We start from the raw sequence: 21,498 nt of genomic DNA on the forward strand, positions 1-21,498 counted from the left end.
ACTTGTAATTAGAATTCCATTCTGCAGGATTTGAGTCCCTGGCGGCGTAGTGTGTTACTGATGGTAGGCTTTGTTACTTTGGTCCCAGCTCTCTGCAGGTCATTCACTAGGTCCCCCCGTGTGGTTCTGGGATTTTTGCTCACCGTTCTTGTGATCATTTTGACCCCACGGGGTGAGATCTTGCGTGGAGCCCCAGATCGAGGGAGATGGTCAGTGGTCTTGTATGTCTTCCATTTCCTAATAATTGCTCCCACAGTTGATTTCTTCAAACCAAACTGCTTACTTATTGCAGATTCAGTCTTCCCAGCCTGGTGCAGGTCTACAATTTTGTTTCTGGTGTCCTTTGACAGCTCTTTGGTCTTGGCCATAGTGGAGGTTGGAGTGTGACTGTTTGAGGTTGTGGACAGGTGTCTTTTATACTGATAACAAGTTCAAACAGGTGCCATTAATACAGGTAATTAGTGGAAGACAGAGGAGCCTCTTTAAGAAGAAGTTACAGGTCTGTGAGAGCCAGAAATATTGCTTGTTTGTAGGTGACCAAATACTTATTTTCCACCATAATTTGCAAATAAATTAATAAGAAATCCTACAATGTGATTTTCTGGATTTTTTTCTTGTTTTGTCTGTCATAGTTGAAGTGTACCTATGATGAAAATTACAGACCTCTCTCATCTTTTTAAGTGGGAGAACTTGCACAATTGGTGGCTGACTAAATACTTTTTTGACCCAATGTATATAAAATATTAACCCACTACATTTTCATAACATGTGGTCTATTATAAAAGGCAAATTATGGTCACATATGATATACCCTTCAGAATGCATTTAACTGTGAAAATTATATATATTTTCTCAAAAATTATTTTATCTGCCAAAGATTAAACATACATTGACAGCCTTAATTCAAAATGTATAAAACTTATTTTTGTCTCACCCATCTACACACAATACCCCATAATTACAAAGTGAAAACATGTTTTAAGACACTTTTGCAAATGTATTGAAAATGTAATACAGAAATATCTGGTACTCACACCCCTGAGTCAATACTTTGTAGACACACCTTTGGCAGCGATTACAGCTGTGTCTTTCTGGGTAAGTCCCTAAGAGCTTTCCACACCTGGATTGTGCAACATTGGCCCATTATTCTTTTCCAAATTATTCAGCTCTGTCAAATTGGTTGTTGATCATTGCGAAGCAACCATTTTCAGGTTTTGCCATAGATTTTCAAGTAAATTTAAGTGAAATTGTACCTGTGTTTTAGGTCATTGTCCTGCTGAAAAGTGAATCTCCCAGTGTCTGGTGGAAAGCAGATTGAACCTGGTTTTCCTCTAAGATTTTGCCTGTACTTAGCTCCATTCCGTTTCTTTTTTTATCCTGAGAAACTCCCCAGTCCTTAATGATTACAAGCATACCCATAACATGATGCAGCCATCACTATGCTTGAAAATATGGAGAGTGGTAGTTCAGGAGTAAAACAGTAATGTGTTATATTGGATTTTCCCCAAACGTAACACTTTGTATTCACGACAAAATGTGAATTGCTTTGCCACATGTTTTTTTGCAGTGTTACTTTAGTGCCTTGTTGCAAACATGATGCAAGTATTCTGTACAGACTTCCTTCTTTTCACTCTGTCAGTTAGGTTAGTATTGTGGAGTAACTACAATGTTGTTGTTCTATCCTCAGTTTTCTCCTATCACAGCCATAAAACTCTAACTGTATTAAAGTCACCATTGGCCTCATGGTGAAATCCCTGAGCGGTTTCCTTCCTCTCCGGCAACTGAGTTAGGACGTGACTAGGTGTATTGATACACTATCCAAAGTGTAATTAATAACTTCACCATGCTCAAAGGGATATTCAATGTCTGCTTTTTCTTTACCCATTTACCAATAGGTGCCCTTCTTTGCGTTGGTAAACCTCCCTGGTATTTGTGTTTGAATCTGTGTATGAAATTCACTGCTTGACTGAGGGACCTTACAGATAAATTGTATGTGTTGGATACAAAGATTAAGAACTAATTCAAAAATCATGTTAAACACTTTTATTGCACACAGAGTGAATCCATGCAACTTATTACTTGTTTAGCAATTTTTTATTCCTGAACTTATTTTGGCTTGCCATAACAAAGGGGTTGAATACTTATTGACTCAAGACATCTAAATTGAATCTATTTTAAATACAGGCTGTAACACAACAAAATGTGGAAAAAGATAAGGGGTGAGAATACTATCTGAAGGCACTGTGTATAGCTGTTGGTGAAGGATCTTCAACAATCAAACAGATAATGCCAACTAAATATGACTTTCATTCATTACTAAGGAGGGGCTCTCACATTTAATCAGATTTGCCAGTGATATGTGTGGTACTACTGATAAGTGAGTCTGTTCAATATCTCCAGGGCCCTGCCCAGAAACAACTCCTAACTCATTAGAACCATTTCCCTTATCTCCAAAAGTGTCCAAAAGTTTCAAGTCTTCGTCAGGCACAATAAAGAAGCTGTGGTCCCATACAGTATCGCTTGGGGCAGGGTCAAAGCCAGACTGCTGATTCCTGCCAAGGTAGTGTTATCTAGCTGTGCGAACATGTTGGCAGTCCCACTGTGAACTTTGGATCCCTGGGACAGTAAAAGGGGCTGTAAAGAATGATTAGCAGAGGGTGACTATAGACCGTAAGCCATTCAGACAACAAAGTGTCCCGGGAGGGGAGAGGAGTGGGGAAGATATTCTTCCTTTAACAAAATAGCTACTGTATACTTTAAGATCTGATGAAAGGGGACAAGCATGAAGTAGCATTTTAGAAGGCACTGGTTGTGTTATCATACAACAGTGATAAACAGTGGTTTCAACATGGATTCAGAGGAGGTCATGGTGGAAATGAAAGAAACTGGAAAGTCGGCAGATTCTCAACCAGGTCAGTTTTTGATCTATCCTGGCATATGGGAAACAGGAAGTGAAAATTCAATGCAATTCATTTGTGTTATTCTGTACATTAATTTATTTTGATGTGATACTTGTTACAGGCCAAGCAGTCCCTCTTTCTGTGGTCTCAGGGTTGCGAATAATCCTGATCGGAGAGCGAGAGGCAGGGAAAAGTGCTGTGGGCAACGCCATCCTGGGCAGTGAGGTGTTTGACACGGTGGGGGTGAGAACAAGGGAGGCGGTAAAGCGGCAAAGAGAGGTGACTGAGAGGCAGGTGACGGTGGTGGACACGCCTGGTTGGGAGTGGTTCCCCTCCAGGGGCTCCTCTCTGGGGGTCCGGAGGGAGATCGTCCGGGGCGTGTCGCTGTGCCAGCCTGGCCCCCACGCCGTGCTCCTGGTGGTGCCCCTCTCCTTCTCCTTTACCAAACGGGAGCGGCAGGTGGCCGAGGAGCACGTGGAGCTGTTGGGGGAGCGGGCTTGGGGGCATACCGTGGTGCTGTTCACGGTGAAGGGTGGGCGGCTGAAGGATGCCACGTTAGAGGAGGAGGTGGAGGAGAGCGAGGAGCTCCAGGGCCTGGTGGAGCGATGTGGGGGCCGCTATCATGCCCTGTATGGCAGGTCCAGGAAGGGCCACGATGCCGTGGCGGAGCTACTGGAGAAGCTGGACAACATGGTGGCCAAGAACAGAGGGGAGTTGCTCTCCAGCGAGGAGGTACTGGAGGAGGCCAGGGAGAAGGAGGAGGAGGAGGAGAGGAGGCACCAGGAGGAGGACAGGGAGAGAGAGGAGGATCTGAGGAGGGCCAAGGAGGCTTTGAGAGAGCTGGAGATGGAGGAGGAAAAAGAGGATGTGCAAGGGGAGGGAGGGAAGGCCACAGAGGAGTCCACGAGACAGCAGAGAGGGAGGAGGAGGTACACAGATGAAAAATTAGACAGTGAGTAAAACACTATACTATACCTACAGTACTTAATGAGAAAGTTGTTTTATGTGATGCCTAAATATGACCATCAGTTGTCAAATGAGACAAACAAAATATTATGTATGTCTGCCAGTATTTCCTCAATGTATGAACATTATAAAGAAAGGAATGTGAAAATGCATTGTACTTACACATCTTGTGGTTCAACAGCAGGTGTGGAAAGCAGCTCAGCCGATCCTACATCAGCCCCACCACACCTCACCTGGTCTGACCTCAGGGCCATTAGAGATCAGAGATGTAAGACACAATAAAATAGGGGAGAAGACACAGAAAGACGAAGAACTTCCTGACTTCCTGATGGTCTATAACATTATACTGACTACAGTCCAGGTGAATCCAGGTGAAAGCTATATTCCCTTATTGATGTCACTTGTTAAATCAACTTCAGTCAGTGTGTATGAAGGGGAGGAGGTTAAATAATGATTTTTAAGCCTTGGACTGTGTATGTGTATCATTCAGATGATGAATGGGCAAGACAAAATATTGAAGTGCCTTTGAACGAGTTATGGGAGTAGGTGCCAGGCACACTGGTTCATGACAAGGACTGAAACTCTTCTGTGTTTTTTGTGCTCAGCAGTTTCCTGTTTGTATCAAGAATGGTCCACCAACCAAGGAAGGGGGGTCCTAATGTTTGGTATACTCAGTGTAATTGTCCATGGACAAATATCATCAGTTTTGAGAGTCTTAAGGTATCTCTGAACTGGACTGAAATGTGTCATCACATGTTTGTTAACTATTTGATATAGCTCATCTTCATGCATACAACACTGTGTGAAGGTTTTCCCATCAATCTGCATGTTTAAATCAAATCAAATTTTATTGGTCACATACACGTGTTTGGCAGATGTTATTGCAGGTGTAGCAAAATGCTTGTGCTTCTAGTTCTGACAGTGCAACAATATCTAACATGTAATATCAATATAACAATTTCACAACAAATACCTAATACACATACATCTAAGAACAATGAATGGAATTAAGAATATATAAATATATGGACGAGCAATGTCAGAGCGGTATAGATTAAGATACAGTAGATAGTATAGAATACAGTATATACATATGAGATGAGTAATGCAAGACATGTAAACATTATTAAAGTGACATTATTAAAAGTGACTAGTGTTTCATTTGTTAAAGTGGCCAATGATTTAAAGTATGTATGTAGGCTGCTGGCTCTCTGTGCTAGTGATGGCTATTTAACAGTCTGATGGCCTTGAGAAGCTGTTTTTCAGTTTTTCTGTTCCAGCTTTGATGCACCTGTACTGACCTCATCTTCTGGATGATAGTGGGGTGAACAGGCAGTGGCTCGGGTGGCTGTTGTCCTTGATGATCTTTTTGGCCTTCCTGTGACATCTGGTGGTGTAGGTGTCCTGGAGGGCAGGTAGTTTGCTCCCGGTGATGCGTTGTGCAGACTGCACCATACCAGGCGGTGATGCAGCCCGACAGGATGCTCTCAATTGTGCATCTGTAAAAGTTTGTGAGAGTTTTAGGTGACAAGCCAAATTTCTTCAGCCTCCTGAGGTTGAAGAGGTGCTGTTGAGCCTTCTTCACCACACTGTCTGTGTTGGTGGACCATTGCAGTTTGTCAATGATATGTACACCGAGGAACATTCCACCTTCTCCACCTCTGTCCCGGCAATGTGGATAGGGGGTGCTCCCTCTGCTGTTTCCTGAACTCCACGACCATCCCTTTCGTTTAGTTGACGTTGATTGAGAGGTTATTTTCCTGACAACACACTCCCAGAGCCCTCACCTCCTACCTGTTGGCTGTCTCATTGCTGTTGGTAATCAAGCATACTGCTGTTGTGTCGTCTGGAGGCGTGCATGGCCACACAGTCATGGGTGAACACGGAGACACAGATTTCTCATGCTTGTTGAGTATTATAGGCAAGTTGTTCAATTCGCAGTAACCGGCTCTTGTCCACATGCTGTCGCTGGTGGAGAACATCAGGCAGGGGAAGCAGTAGAGTTGGCTGCTAGTAGCGCGGCCACAGAGCGTCTTTTCATTGATACCACTCAGATTGAAAGGATCTTGTTATTTTCTGTCCCTTCCTTTTATGTAGGTCCCTAAGTTCAGGTGTTGGTCAACTATCCTTCATCGCTAGAAAATACAACTTTGAAAACTGTTTCATATGCAACATGTAAGCCATCCTGATCAGCTTACTTTAACTAGAAGTAAAACAAACTTCACCGCCTGGCAGATGACGTGGGAAGTCCATAGGCAGGAACGAGTTCAGCCTATCCTCCTGCCTATCCCAATACTTCTTCACCCCAATATGTATTCACATTTATTATTTTAACATTAAAACATTAAAATGTTATCATGCATAAAAAATCATGAAGAGGACAAAATTATTCTTGATGAAAAATGTATTTATTTATCAGTACAGATATGTTTTCATTCATTTTCACAGGCACTGCCAACCCTGACCGCACGTCGTGGATGTGTGCTTTAAACATAGTAGGCTGCATTTGTTGATTGCTTTGCATAGCCTAAAAATAAGATTATTTGAAAACAAAGGTCTAGTTATGGCAGTAGCAGAGACAGAAATTCGTTGGTGAGCCTCCAGAAATTTGTGTGGGCCCCAAAAAACATTTAAAAAAAATAAAAGACAACAGCTTGTCTTTATGCAATTCATGCAGCTCAACTTCATGCAATTCAAAACATTTAGCCATTGGGGAAAATAGAAAAATGTGCTGTTTTGAAGCACATTTCCTACAATTCACACATTTTGCCATGGGGCAGAGAGGAGAATGTGCAGTCTTGTAGCTAATCTCATGCTATTCTACACATTCTAATTAAAGCTAAATTATACATGTGTTGACTGTGATAAAGGCACTGGATTATGACCTGTCTTGTTTGATAAATGAAAAAAAAACAAGTAGTCAGTGGCATGGTGCATATAGCCAGAGTGACATTTGATCTGAATGTCATTCCAGTTGATCTGAATGTCATTCCAGTTGATCTGAATGTCATTCCAGTTGATCTGAATGTCATTCCAGTACATTGCTTGCTATGAATTGTATCTGATGGTGATTCCATATTTAGGTTAAAAGACAAATAATGTCCCATTTGGAACACTGACAAGTAGAGAGCAACATTTTCTATTTATTTTTTGCTCAATCCACACTTTTTTGAAAGACGTTAATCAAATACGACCACCGACTGTTTCCTTATTGAGATTCAATTTGTACATGAACATTTGCGCTGAGTTGCCATCTTAGAGCAACAACAATGAGCAAACAGTCAATGATTGTAATTGATTGTTTTTCAAAAAAGTGTGCATTTCAGCAATCAAAGAAAGGCACGAAACTACAGAGGACAAACAGGTACAAGGTTGACATTTCATAAGTAAAAAAAAACGTTTTTATATTGTCATTTTGCAAATTGATGTAGTCATAGCTAGGTTCCACAAAGCCTGGTCTTTACTCCTCTCAGTTGATGAAATTCATCAGAAACGTCCTTCACCGTGGAGTTTAGCCTGTTAAGGAACAATCAACTCCATTATCTTAATCTTATATCGAGAAGTAGTTGAGTTTTGATAACTGGTCACTCGATTTGCTAGCAACAACATTGAGTCAGGCTTGCCTGTACCTGTTTGTCCTGTACAACTTTTTCTAATTTGTGTTGCTCAAGCAGAGACATATCAGCCTTGACATAAGCCTACTAACAACTGAGATGATATTGGCAATGTGCATTCACGCTGAGTTGAGCAACACAAATCAATCAAATTTCATCACCCCGTTGAAGGACCCCTGTTGTACAAGCCAAACATAGGTACAGGTAAGAATTTTCAGAATTTACATTTTTACAAGTATTGATTTACTTACTGTGACTCAATCTTGATGCTAGCAAATCGCACGACCAGTCATCAAAACTCCACTCCACCCTGATATAAGAGAACAGTTGAGCATTCTTCAGCAGAATTGGGTAAGGGTTATGGTTCAGGTTGGGTTAGGTTAGGTAAGATTTAGGTAGTGATGTTCCAGGGATGAACGGAGGAACATGGAGGAACATGTGTAGGGACTGTGTAGGACTCAATTGCGGCCAGCAGATCAAACAAACAACTAAAATTAACGAATCACTTAGAAAAACAAATCCTGACTTTTGAGTCATTAAATAGTCGTTCAAAAATAACAAGTCGTTCAAATAATAACAAATTGTTTGCAAACTACAAGTCAGACTCCGAAGATGACAAAGAGACACCAAAGATACTGTGAGGAATTGCTAATAATTATTCATGCATTTTTACAGTAGGCCTATTTTGTTTAAGTGGTAACCATCTTTACCAGTCATGTCCTTTGCCTTTATTTATCCGTACATTTATTTTCATCAAGTTACTAAACTGTGTCAAAGAGGGACAACATGAATTCCAAAATGATCAACAATAAGCTGTGCATGACTCACTTGGAACTCATAGGCCTACTAGTCAGTGAGGTTACAAAATATATAAGGTTTTACTTTAAGGTTACTCAAAGGTTTCAACAGGAACATGACTCAAATGTGTAGGCTACGTGCATTATGAATTTGATCTCCTTAGAGGGCCTACATCAGTCACCCTTGTACAAGGATAGATTCAGGTATGCCTAGGCATACTCTATGATGGATGGTAAGAAACCCTCTGTCTGCATTCGATTTTTTACAAAGTCACTTGTTTTAGCAATAAAGTGATATTTAAAAGATGTGGACACTGTTGTAAGGGACTGTAATAGAAGTATGGATTATGTCGTGTCTTTGGCTATACCGGATTAAGTGATATGACATGCTATTCTATAAAATAATTTCTCTGTAATTAATATTACCTGATTAAGCTAATCAGGTAAATGTAATTAACTAGAAGGTCGGGGCACCACAAAATAATGTTTATAGAGCTTCCGAATAAACTCTTAAAGACCTAGTAATCTTTTACATCAGTAGCAGTCAATATTTAATCATCACTTTATTCAGTCTCATCTGAAAGTTGTAAATTCTTGGTTATCTTCACGAATACTGGCTAACAAGTTGAATCAGCAATACAAAATGTGGTTTAATTATTTATTTACTAAATACCTAAACAATCACACAGAATTACATCTACACAGAATGGATCATACATTGATTACAAATTATGTCATAAAGGAAAACGTCCCTAGCGGACGGAACAGATATAACGGCTGGTTACACAAAGAAACGGGGTTGGGTTTTGAATGAAAGAGTGGAAAAACTGAGGAACAAAAATACTTTTTGTCTCTATCTTGCCGTAGGCAGCTGTGCTATCATAAATACAGTATCTCATGCATTCTAAATAACCGCCCATTTGAAAAAGGAAAATGCAATAAATATTTACTCCGAGTTCCGCTTCAGTAGATTGGTCGTAGATAGAAGACGGGGTGGTCCAGCATGGATCTCTGGTCCTCTGAAGAATGTCTAGTGGTGAACTGGAGCGTGGTAGAATGGATACTCTGTCCGTCCTCTCCGAGCCCACGTTTAGCGGGCGGAGAGGGTATCACTTCTTTAGTGAATAAGAATTCAAAGTTCATACCAAGTTGCCATACTTTTAAGCTTATGCTATATTCTGACTGGTATAGTCGAAATTCATCCTTTCGGTGTGTTGATCGTCATCTTCACGTTGAAATTCGATGCTAATTTCATTACTTTCTTGTCGTTCAGCTCACGCTGAGGTTGGCTTAGTTCTTTAGGTGATCTCTGTCCTTTCAACGTGGGGACCGCAAGTCCGCACGTCCTTGGAACAGGAAGTCGAGTTTTCGTCAACGGGTTTATATAGTGGTGAAAGAAGGGCGTGTTTCATAGTTTACAACCAAAGTCTGTTCACTTGGGCGGGGCCTCTGAGTGAGCAGAGTTTCTCTATGACAAACCGTTCTCTCATTTAAGAAGCTAAAATGACATTTCCTCTTTTCACAAATAGTTTCATATTTAAACATTTAAATTGCACAACAATTCCATGTGAATCTGATAACTAGAATGTGTCGATTTTCCAAGATACAGTTTATGTCATCCTGTCATTAGTAATAATGTCTCAGACGCCAACTGGTTTGACATCATATTCACTAAGTACCAACGCATATTTTCAACTGGTTGGAATGCCGAAATAGGGTTCAATTTCCCACCTTTTGATGTTCCCAGACTCTCTATGTTAACAAAGGGACTTTCAGTAGTCACATCGGTAGTGTAGAGAGAGGAAAAAGGGGAAAGTTATTTATGGGGGTCATAAACGCCGATACCGATACCAATTATTGGAGGACAAAAAAAAGCTGATACCGATTAATCGGACGATTTTTATATATATATTTGTAATCATGACAATTACAACAATACTGTATGAACAATTAAACCTTTTTTTAGAATACATAAATAAAATCAATTTAGTCTCAAATAAATAATGAAACATGTTCAAATGGTTTAAAAACTGCAAACAAAAATGAAGTTGGCTGTCTTTGTTAGGAAGAAATGGTCAGTCTGTCTACAAACAGGCTCTCAAAGTGCTTGATAGGAAGCCCAATAGCCATCATCATTGTCACATCCTTAGAAAGCATGAGCTCTTGAGTTGGGGAAAATCTTGTGCAATACACAGACGCATGTCTTGTATTCAAGATCCTTAATGGCCTGGCTCCCCCTCCACTCAATATTTTTGTTAAACAGAAAACCCAGACATATGGCAGCAGATCCACAAGGTCTGCCATGAGAGGTGACTGTATAGTTCCCCTAAGGAAAAGCACCTTTAGTAAATCTGCATTCTCTGTGAGAGCTTCCCATGTCTGGAATACACTGCCATCAGACACACATAACTGCACCACATATCACACTTTCACAAAATGCTTGAAGACATGGCTAAAGGTCAATCAGATTTGTGAACATGGTCCCTAGCTGTGTGTTTCCGCTTTCCATGTTGTCTGTAGCTTGTGAGGTGTGGAAACACTTTGTTGCTTTTATGAATTTTGTCTTGCTGCTTTTTGTTCTATGTTGCTCTGTCTGTATGCTATGTCTTGCTTGTCCTATGTTGCTATGTCTTGCTTGTTCTATGTTGCTATTGTCTATATTGTAATTGTTTTTAATAACCTGCCCAGGGACTGCAGTTCAAAATTAGCCGGCTGGCTAAAACCGGCACTTGTACTGAAACGTTGATTAATGTGCACTGTCCCTGTAAAAATAAAAAATAAACTCAAACTCTTCACACAATTCGCAACGAACCAGGCGGCCCAAACTGCTGCATATACCCTGACTCTGTTGCACAGAATGCAAGAGAAGTGACACTATTTCCCTAGTTAAAATAAATTCATGTTAGCAGGCAATATTAACTAAATATGCATGTTTAAAAATATATACTTGTGTATTGATTTTAAGAAAGGCATTGATATTTATGGTTAGGTACACATTGGTGCAACGACAGTGCTTTTTGCGCAAATGCACTTGTTTAATCACCCGTTTGGCGAAGTAGACTGTGATTCAATGATAAATGAACAGGCACCGCATCGATTATATGCAACGCAGGACAAGCTAGATAAACTAGTAATATCATCAACCATGTGTAGTTAACTAGTAATTATGTTAAGATAGTTTTTTATAAGATAAGTTTAATTCTAGCTAGCACCTTACTTTGGCTCCTTGCTGCACTCACATAACAGGCAGTCAGCCTGTCACGCAGTCTCCTCGTGGAGGGCAATGTAATCGGCCATAATCGGTGTCCAAAAATGCAGATTACCGGTTGTTATGAAAACTCGACCTCTAGTGGACACGCCTTCAAATGAGTGGATTCTGCTATTTTAGCCACACCCGTTGCTGACCGGTGTATAAAATTGTTAGTCAGGAGATCATTAAATGGGATTCCATGGTCAAGCAGCCGGACACAAGCCTAAGATCTTCATGCACAATGCCAAGAGTCGGCTAGAGTGATGTAAAGCTTGCCACCATTGGACTCTGGAACAGTGGAAACGTGTTCTCTGGAGTGACGAATCACGCTTTGCCATCTGGCAGGTCGGCGGAAAATCTGAGTTTGGCGGATGCCAGGAGAACGCTACCTGCCACGATGCATTGTGCCAACTGTAAAGTTTGGTGGAGAGGGAATGATGGCTTGGGGCTGTTTTTCATGGTTCATGTCCCCTTGGTTCCAGTGAAGGGAAATGTTAACGCTACAGCATACAATGACATTTCAGATAATTTTGTGCTTCCACCTTTGTGGCAACAGTTTTGGGAAGGCCCTTTCCTGTTTCAGCATAACAATATCCTTTTGCACAAAGCGAGGTCCACACAGAAATGGTTTGTCGAGATCAGTGTGGAAGAACTTGACTGGCCTTCACAGAGCCCTGACCTCAACCCAATCGAACACCTTTGGGATGAATTGGAACTCCAACTGCGAGCGAGGTGTAATTGCCCAACATAAGTGCCCAACCTCACTAATGCTCTGGTGGCTGAATGGAAGTCCCTGCAGCAATGTTCCAACATCTAGTGGAAAGGCTTCCCATAAGAGTGGAGGCTGCTTTGGCAGCAAAGGGGGAACACATACTTTTGGTGTCCACATACCTTTGTCCATGTAGTGTGAGGTCCAGAAACACTGTGCTCCTGACATTGACAAAACTGTCAAACAAGAAGGTTTTGCAATGAATGAAATTCTTAAATAAAACATTATTTTATGAACTGATATGGAAAAAGTCCTTGAGTCTGTGTTGCCATTAATAGCCCAAACTGGTGCACTCATTAGTGCAACAGCAATATAGTTTTTAGAAATGTAAATGTTTCTAGGCTACTTGGCACTTGTGGTAAATGAAGAAAGGTAGTTTGACGTGACAAGAGAGCAGCAGAGAGCTCGCACCATGTAAGGGATTTCCTCCTCTTCGTCTGAAGAGGAGAGAAGGATCGGAGGACCAATATGCAGCGTGGTAAGTGTCCATGGTTCTTTTAATAAGAAATACTTAACATGAACACAACTGAATACAAAAACGTGGAGCGAACTAAACCCAAAACAGTACCGTGTGGTGAAAAACACAGACACGGGAAACAAACACCCACAAACAAACAGTGAAACCCAGGCTACCTAAGTATGATTCTCAATCAGAGACAACTAATGACACCTGCCTCTGATTGAGAACCATACTAGGCCGAAACATAGAAAACCCAAAATCATATAAAAACAAACATAGACTGCCCACCCCAACTCACACCCTGACCATACTAAATAATGACAAACTAAAGGAAAGAAAGGTCAGAACGTGACACACCATCACGAATACAAGGTGATAATAATATTCTAAAAGGTTCTATTTTCATACAGAGAGCAAATGAGGGGGTTATTAGTCCAATACATCTCAGACACCCTCAGCCACATTCACACAGTGAATGAATTCTCTGACGGGCATTTCAAATGGACACTTCAGAGAGAGACAGAAGCAAAAATGATGAAAGACATCAAGAAAGAGGCCAACAGAATCAACCTGAAGTTTGACCATGTCACCATGTATGGAGCAGCCTGAGCCAGGCGACTGCAGACAGTAGGATTGAGGAGCAGGAGAATGACCTGGGGGCTGTAATGAAGGATACTGGGGGATGGAGAAGCTGGACTATTTCGTAGATGCGGTGGAGTGTCTGGCGGTCACCTGTCTGTGTTTGAGGAGAACAGGTTCCTCTGTCTGCCTCAGGGGACGGGCCCTGCCAGTGTTCAGGCTGTTACCATCTTTCTTCAGAGCTTGTGCTGCTAGGGGACCTATACTGGGACATGCTTAACACCCCGGCCATCCTACAATCTAAGCTTGATGCCCTCAATCTCACACAAATTATCAATAAACCCACCAGGTACAATCCCAAATCCATAAACACGGGCATCCTCATAGATATCATCAACTTGCCCTCCAAAATACACCTCTGCTGTTTTCAACCAAGATCTCAGCTATCACTGCCTCATTGCCTGAATCCGTAATGGGTCTGCGGTCAAACGACCACCCCTCATCACTGTCAAACACTCCCTAAAACACTTCAGCGAGCAGACCTTTCTAATCGACCTGGCCCGGGTATCCTGGAAGGATATTAACCTCATCCCGTAAGTATGCCTGGTCATTTTTTTAAAGTGCATTCCTCATCATCTTAAATAAGCATGCCCCTTTCAAAGAATTTAGAACCAGGAACAGATATAGCCCTTGGTTCTCTCCAGACCTGACCGCCCTTGACCAACACAAAAAGATCCTGTGGTGTTCTGCATTAGAATCGAATAGCCCCCGTGATATGCAACTTTTCAGGGAAGTCAGGAACCAATTTACACAGGCAGTTCGGAAAGCTAAGGCTAGCTTTTTCAAGCAGAAATTTGCCAAAACTGTTGCAACCCCTATTACTACAACCCCTATGTCTCAGCCTCCAGTATTTATGCTGCAGTAGTTTATGTGTCGGGGGCTAGGGTCCGTTTGTTATATCTGGAGTACTTCTCCTCTTATCCGGTGTCCTGTGTGAATTTAAGTATGCTCTCTCTAATTCTCTCTTTCTTTCTCTCTCTCGGAGGACCTGAGCCCTAGGACCATGCCTCAGGACTACCTGGCATGATGACTCCTTGCTCTCCCCAGTCCACCTGGCCGTGCTGCTGCTCCAGTTTCAACTGTTCTCCCTGTGATTATTATTATTTGACCATGCTGGTCATTTATGAACATTTGAACATATTGGCCATGTTCTGTTATAATCTCCACCCGGCACAGCCAGAAGAGGACTGGCCACCCCTCATAGCCTGGTTCCTCTAGGTTTTGGCCTTTCTAGGGAGTTTTTCCTAGCTAACGTGCTTCAACACCTGCATTGCTTGCTGTTTGGGGTTTTAGGCTGGGTTTCTGTACAGCACTTTGAGATATCAGCTGATGTACTAAGGGCTATATAAATGAATTTGATTTGATTCAACCAATCACTGCCCCGCACCTGCCCGCCCGTCCACCATCACTATTCTGGACGGTTCTGACTTAGAATATGTGGACAACTACAAATACCTAGGTGTCTGGTTAGACTGTAAACTCTCCTTCCAGACTCACATTAAGCATCTCCAATCCAAAATTAAATCTAGAATCGGCTTCTTATTCCGCAACAAAGCATCCTTCACTCATGCTGCCAAACATACCCTCGTAAAACTGACCATCCTACCGATCCTCGACTTCGGCGATGTCATTTATAAAATAGCCTCCAACACTCTACTCAGCAAATTGGATGCAGTCTATCACAGCGCCATCCATTTTGTTACCAAAGCCACATATACTACCCACCACTGCGACCTGTACGCTCTCGTTGGCTGGCCCGTGCTTCATATCCGTTGCCAAACCTACTGGCTCCAGGTCATCTACAAGTATTTGCTAGGAAAAGCCACGCCTTATCTCAGCTCACTGGTCACCATACCAGCACCCACCCGTAGCACGCACTCCAGCAAGTATATCTCACTGGTCACCCCCAAAGCCAATTCCTCCTTTGGCCGCCTTTCCTTCCAGTTCTCTGCTGCTAATGACTGGAACGGACTGCAAAAATCACTGAAGCTGGAGACTCATATCTCCCTCTCTAGCTTTAAGCACCAGCTGTCAGAGCAGCTCACAGATCACTGCACCTGTACATAGCCCATCTGTAGATAGCCCTTCCAACTACCTCATCCCCATACTGTATTTATTTATTTATCTTGCTCATTGGCACCCCAGTATCTCTACACATTCATCTTCTGCACAATCTACGATTACAGTGTTTAATAATAATAATAATAATAATAGTCATTATTTCACCACCATGGTCTATTTATTGCCTTACCTCCCTTATTTTACCTAATTTGCACTCACTGTATATAGACTTTATTTTCTTGACTGTATGTTTGTTTATCCCATGTGTAACTCTGTGTTGTTGTATGTGTCGAACTGCTGTGCTTTATATTGGCCAGGTCGCAGTTGTAAATGAGAAGTTGTTCTCAACTAGCTTACCTGGTTAAATAAAGGTGAAATAAAAATAATACAATTGCTGCCAGAATGACCTGCCCTCCCCTCATCTATTTTAAGAGCGATGCGAAGCCCTTCTTTATAACCAGCCTCCTCAATGTAGAAGTACTGGCCTTCTAGGTGAACAGTTGCATACAGATCAGCCAGGAGCTTTGTGGCAGGATAGAAGAAAGGTAAGTGGAATGCCCATCACAATCCACCTCTGTAGCTTGCCTAGTAGGCTATAGAGTGGTGAGGAGGAGTCTACCGTGTCTGGAAGCAACTTCGCTATTCATTATCTGTTTCAAGCTAACTCAAAACATAGTTTTAAGCTTTGTCTGATTATTTACAGTCACCGCTGATTTTCGGGATTGTATGTTGATTCGCTCTCCTTAAATATTTGTCATCTGATGTATTCGTTTCAGTCTCTGAATTGTTTAGCCAAAAAGTTTCATGGAGGATGTGGAGAGTCTCCAGGAGTCTCTGGATGATGTGGCTAGAAAGGAGGCGCTCCTGGGGCAGAGAGGGTTGAATGTCTTGGTTGGAACAGGGAAGGCTATTGGCACTTCTGGGGCCATCTGAAAAGGTATAGACTCCATAGTGGACTGTGGCTCTGGTTTGAAGGCAGTGAAGGCCTTTACAAATGAAGATCTGATCACCAGCACTGGTAAGTTGGCGTGCCAGGACGGCAAAGCTCTTTCTATCTCTGCCAATGTCTTATTCATTGGCCTGGATGTCGTCTTTATCTGTAAAGACAGAATTAGCCTGGCAAAAGGCAGCAAGAGTGAGAGATCCTAGCTCATCCTTGCATTGTGGCGCACAGAGCTGGACTCCTGCCAGAGGATCCATGACACGCTGTGTAGAGGTCTATTCATGTTCAAGAAGAGTCAGAGAATCCTGGTACACCCATTTTACCATTTGGATGAAATGCTGAGAGTAAATAAGTCTGAGCTCTATTCAATCTGTATTGCTGAAATGTTACAGATTATGCAATAGAAATGTAAAGAATTTCCGATTGAGCCGATATATGCTACTTTTACTGTGAATGTAGTCTCCACTGCCTTTACATTTCACGCTGTAACGCTGAACCTCAGTATCAGTAGAAACTGAAAGCTTTGTTTGGTGTTACAGGTATGATTTCAAGGCCACTCAGAGTGACAGTATGTTATGGTGGACCACCAGGTAAAGGAAGTAATACCTAATACCGCTTCTCAGACTTAGCAGGGTATCTTCTAGTTCTCTATATTTCAGAAAATGTTCTTGGGAATTGTGTATTAATCCTGCCTTTTGATAATAAAGACAATTTGATCGACAACCTATTTTCAGTCTCTCATAGAGAGGGAAAGGGAGTAGAGTAAGCAAAGCTGAGGAGGATCTGAAAAGCTTTGAGAGGAAGCTAACTTCCATATGAAGGATAGAGTAGCCTAGTGGTTAGAGCATTGGACTAGTAACCGCAACGTTGCAAGTTCAAATCCCCGAGCTGACAAGGTATAAATCTGTCGCTCTGCCCCTGAACAAGCTCTTCCTAAGCTTTCATTGAAAATAAGAATTTGTTCTCAACTGACTTGCCTAGTAAAATAAAAAAATATGGAGCAAGAGACAGCTAGAGTAGGGAGGCCAGAAGAGAGATCACATATCCACTAGATTGAGAGATGTTTATAAATAAAACCTATCAGCTCTCCACCAGACCATGTAATGAGCCAACAGTAACTGACACATTTCAGTGACTATTTCCTCATAGTATTTTCTCACCATTAAAGGATCCAATTGCATTCTCATGTTTCCTAAATAGTTTTTTGTTGTTGTCTAGAAACCGTGTAAATACACTGCACTTAAACAACATTGTAATGTTTTTAAACTGTACATATTTATCAACAATTGATAATGTACTCAATTAAATGTAAATGTACAAATGTAGCTAGCTACATGCACTATGTGTGTGTTTCAACAGCATGTGTGGTGAACAGTTCAGATCCTACATCAGCCCCACCACACATCACCTGGTCTGACCTCAGGATCATTGTCAGTCAGAGTTGTAAGACACAATAAAAGAGAAGAGGGAGATGAAGACTTTGCTGACTTCCTGATGACACACGCATAATGTGTATACTTACTGACATGTACTGTTTGTGAATGTGAATCATTATAATTGCTATTACCAAGCATTCCTGAAAACAGACATAGAATCAATCACAAACAGGCTCTGATTATCACAGGTACAATATGTGTATATAGCTGCCTTTGATTACCATGCCTGTTGACTGTTTCCAAGGCAACAGGGCATGACACTGGCTGTAAAAAGCTATTGCTTCTCAGGCTGTCCTGTGTGTGTCCTCCTGCTTTTGTTTCCTTGTATGCAACATTTTGAGAAGTCATTCCTTTTCCAGGACAAAGTCCAGAGATGAATGACATTGACAAGGGATTTAACACTTTCTGTACATATAGGATTACAGGTAGGGAACTCATGTTTTAGGATTATTTATAATCACCATTACAATAAGTTGTGTGGAAGCAGAACATATCAGGTGAAACATATGGAGTGTTCTTATTGTGTTCTGTTGTACAACATAATGCCTTTGTCTTCAAATCAAATCCAATTTTACTGGTCACATACACATGGTTAGCAGATGTTAATGCGAGTGTAGCGAAATGCTTGTGCTTCTAGTTCAGACTACGCAGTAATATCTAACAAGTAATCTAACAAATTCAGAACAACTACCTTATACACACAAATGTAAAGGGATGAATAAGAATATGTACATATAAATATATGGATGAGCGATGGCTGTTTAACAGTCCGATGGCCTTGAAATAGAAGCTGTTTTTCAGTCTCTCAGTGCCAGCTTTGATGCACCTGTACTGATCTCGCCTTCTAGATGATAGCGGTGTGAACAGGCAGTGGCTCGGGTGGTTGTTGTCCTTGATGATCTTTTTGGTCTTCCTGTGACATCAGGTGCTGTAGGTGTCCAACTGCACAGCCTTGCATTGAAGGCTGTGCAGTTGCCGTACCAGGTGGTGATACAGCCCGACATTTCTTGCTGTACACATGACATCATTTGCAAATAAATTCATTAAAATGTGATTTTCTGGATTTTTTCCCTCATTGTGTCTGTCATAGTTGAAGTGTACCTATGATGAAAATTACAGGCCTCTCTCATCTTTTTAAGTGGGAGAACTTGCACAATTGGTGGCTGACTAAATACTTTTTTGCCCCACTGTATTTCTTTAACTGACAAATAAATTGTGCAGTGGCCATTTGATGAATGGAGCGCCAACTTACCAGCGCTTGTGATCAGATCTTTGTTTCTAAGAACTTCTGCTGACTTAAAACCTGAGGAAAGGTCACCTAGGGAGTCAATGCATTTTCCGATGGTCCAATCACCTTCCCTGCTCCAACCATGTCCACCCTGCTCTGCCCCAGGATGGGCTCTATGTTCCTGGCCACATCCTCCAGACACTCCTGGAGACTCTCCACGTCCTCCATGAAATTCTGGAAGACTTTACTGGCTTTCTTCTCATGGATGCTATTGACCTTCATCTCTGTGATACCAGTAGTTAAACTGTTGACCCCACTGGTGACCCCCAGGCTGAACCCTGCAATGGTGAGAGCCAGTGACACCCCAGCAGTGACAGGGGTCAGAGCTAAGCCCACGATGAATAGGATCCCTCCAGCTGCCCCCACTGAGCTGCCTGCCACACTGGAGATCTTAGCCCCCAGCTTCATTCTGTCCAGCTACACAGCATTTTCTTCCATCTCCGTCAGAGCTGGCTGAACCTACCAATGAAGCGCTGAGCAGCCCCTTGGAACAGGAATGTTAGTCTGAGGTGCTGGTCCATCCTGACGGAGGGGAAAGATATCTATTTACTGTTTTCCAATAGACTAGTTCTTGAATCTTGTTAAAAAATGTCAACATAAGTTTTAAGAGAAGAACCAAACCATGGCAGAATAACCTACCTGATCTCACTCAGCTGATTCAAATGTTGGAGCATATTTTGTATGGACTCTTCACTCACATCACCAAGGTTGACCACAGGAATGCCATTCCTCTTTTTCCAAAACATAATTTGACTGACTGAGCTACTGTAATAATTCATATTCATTTCAACATTAAATTATATTCATTACATTATTTTGTGGCATTTGAATTATATCACATAAGCCAAAGAACCTTGTCAAATGACATATCTGAGAAGGAGAAAAATGAAAGGAAAATAATACAACTATGCTAATATAATATAATTGCTGATATTAAAACTGTGTGAGGGATCTTACCCAAGTTTACTCTCAGGCTGTTGTCTGATCTGTAATCTAGAAGGAAAGAATGGACATCAAGTGTTTGTAAAATGGCAATGAAGAACATGACATAAGTTCATGTTGAAGAAATTGTGATAGGAGCTCCACTTACCCCTTCTCCATTATTTTACATAGATGCTGGCTGATTTGTGTGTATCTATCCAGCTGGAGGGCCAGCACCTCTACATTGAGGAGGCTGGGCATAAAGAAGGCCTTAGCATCCCTCTTAAAGTAAATGAGGAGAGGGCAGGATATTCTGGCAGCAGTGATGACAGCCTGAACACTGGCAGGGCTCGCCCCCTGAGGCAGACAGAAGAACCTGTTCTCCTCAAACACCACCAGACACTCCACAGCATCCAGGAAGTAATCCAGCTTCTCCAGGCCTCCCAGAGTGTCCTTTAGTACAGCACCCAGCTCCTTCTCCAGCTCCTCACGCCTACTGTCTGCAGTCCCCTGGGTCAGACCGCTCCATACGAACTCCCCAAACGCCTTGGCCTTGGTCTCGGAGTTACGGACATGGTCGAACTTAAGGTCAATTCCGTCTGCCCTCTGCTTGATGTCCCTCATCATTTCCAGTTCTGTCTCCCTCTGAACGACCCATTTGGAATGCCTGTCACAGAACTCCCTCACTGTGTGAATGTTGCTGAGGGTGTCAGAGATGTACTGGCCCAAGAGCTCCCTTGTTATTGCTGATCTGTATCAAAAGAGGGCCTCAGTTAGGAGCTTTACTATTGAATGCAGGATAATTAGTATATCAAATTACAAAGTTGTAGATTTAGAGTGCCTATCCAACTATCCACTTATTGAATGGCCTTTATTGAATACCTTTGATTCTTTGTCAACACTGCCCTCTGTTGTCTATGTAAAGTAATCCATCAACACTCCTTTCTTTACCACAGTAATTTATTGGCCCAGTTATTAATAGTCTCACCGTGACATGGCGCTCTCCCTGTATTTTGACATTTCCCAGTTTGGTTGATATTGTTACTGAACTGAATTCTAATTGCCTTGGTCATGTCCATTAACTGTGGATCAAATAGTCAACAAAAAATTGAAGTATACGTTTCTCTTCTGAAATCATTTAGAATCAGGATTCACAGACATGGCATGGCTTACGTGGGCAAACATGTTTAGATACTTTTTGAAGAACAACATTTCATTTGTGTTAAAAAAAATGGATTTATTAAACCTCACTCACTTTGACAAAGACCCTACTGCACGCAGATAAAACTGAAATGTAGTCTCTTTAAAAGGGTCAACATGCTTTGATTCGACTGGGGAATAGCCAAGTACCAAACGAGCAGGGTTGCCAGGTCCGATTAAATAACTAGATCAATGACCAGTCTAAACCTGCCCACAGCTCCTGAAAATTAACCCACATGTTGCAGCAAGAGAGG

General features: G+C 41.8%; 1 protein-coding gene and 2 pseudogenes across 2 annotated transcripts; 2 read left to right on the forward strand and 1 right to left on the reverse strand.

Moving 5' to 3' along the window:
• Positions 1-2,657: 2,657 nt before the first annotated feature.
• Positions 2,658-5,016, forward strand: LOC118364772 (GTPase IMAP family member 4-like). 2 transcript variants are annotated; one of them, XM_035746476.2, is made up of 3 exons: positions 2,658-2,912; positions 3,022-3,852; positions 4,051-5,016. In XM_035746476.2, the coding sequence occupies exons 1-3, from the start codon at positions 2,849-2,851 to the stop codon at positions 4,146-4,148; spliced, it is 993 nt and encodes a 330-aa protein (XP_035602369.1). In that variant the 5' UTR covers positions 2,658-2,848; the 3' UTR covers positions 4,149-5,016. The 2 variants fall into 2 exon arrangements, with proteins under 2 accessions (XP_035602369.1, XP_035602368.1); XM_035746475.2 differs by having other exon boundaries at positions 2,660-2,912; positions 4,048-5,016.
• An 8,157-nt stretch (positions 5,017-13,173) lies between these two features.
• On the forward strand, positions 13,174-16,803 carry LOC118364679 (uncharacterized; annotated as a pseudogene).
• Positions 16,804-17,830: 1,027 nt separating this feature from the next.
• Positions 17,831-21,293, reverse strand: LOC118364680 (uncharacterized; annotated as a pseudogene).
• Positions 21,294-21,498: the final 205 nt, after the last annotated feature.

This window comes from Oncorhynchus keta, chromosome 32 (genome assembly GCF_023373465.1).
Source record: "Oncorhynchus keta strain PuntledgeMale-10-30-2019 chromosome 32, Oket_V2, whole genome shotgun sequence".
NCBI classification, from domain to species: Eukaryota; Metazoa; Chordata; class Actinopteri; order Salmoniformes; family Salmonidae; genus Oncorhynchus; species Oncorhynchus keta.

What these genes read in the sequence shown, in the direction of transcription:
- LOC118364772 (XM_035746475.2), top strand. Translation starts at nt 2,849, where the DNA reads ATGGATTCAGAGGAGGTCATGGTGGAAATGAAAGAAACTGGAAAGTCG. An exon ending in GTCGGCAGATTCTCAACCAG is followed by an intron (nt 2,913 to 3,021) that starts GTCAGTTTTTGA and finishes TACTTGTTACAG; the next exon opens with GCCAAGCAGTCCCTCTTTCT. An exon ending in CACAGATGAAAAATTAGACA is followed by an intron (nt 3,853 to 4,047) that starts GTGAGTAAAACA and finishes GTGGTTCAACAG; the next exon opens with CAGGTGTGGAAAGCAGCTCA.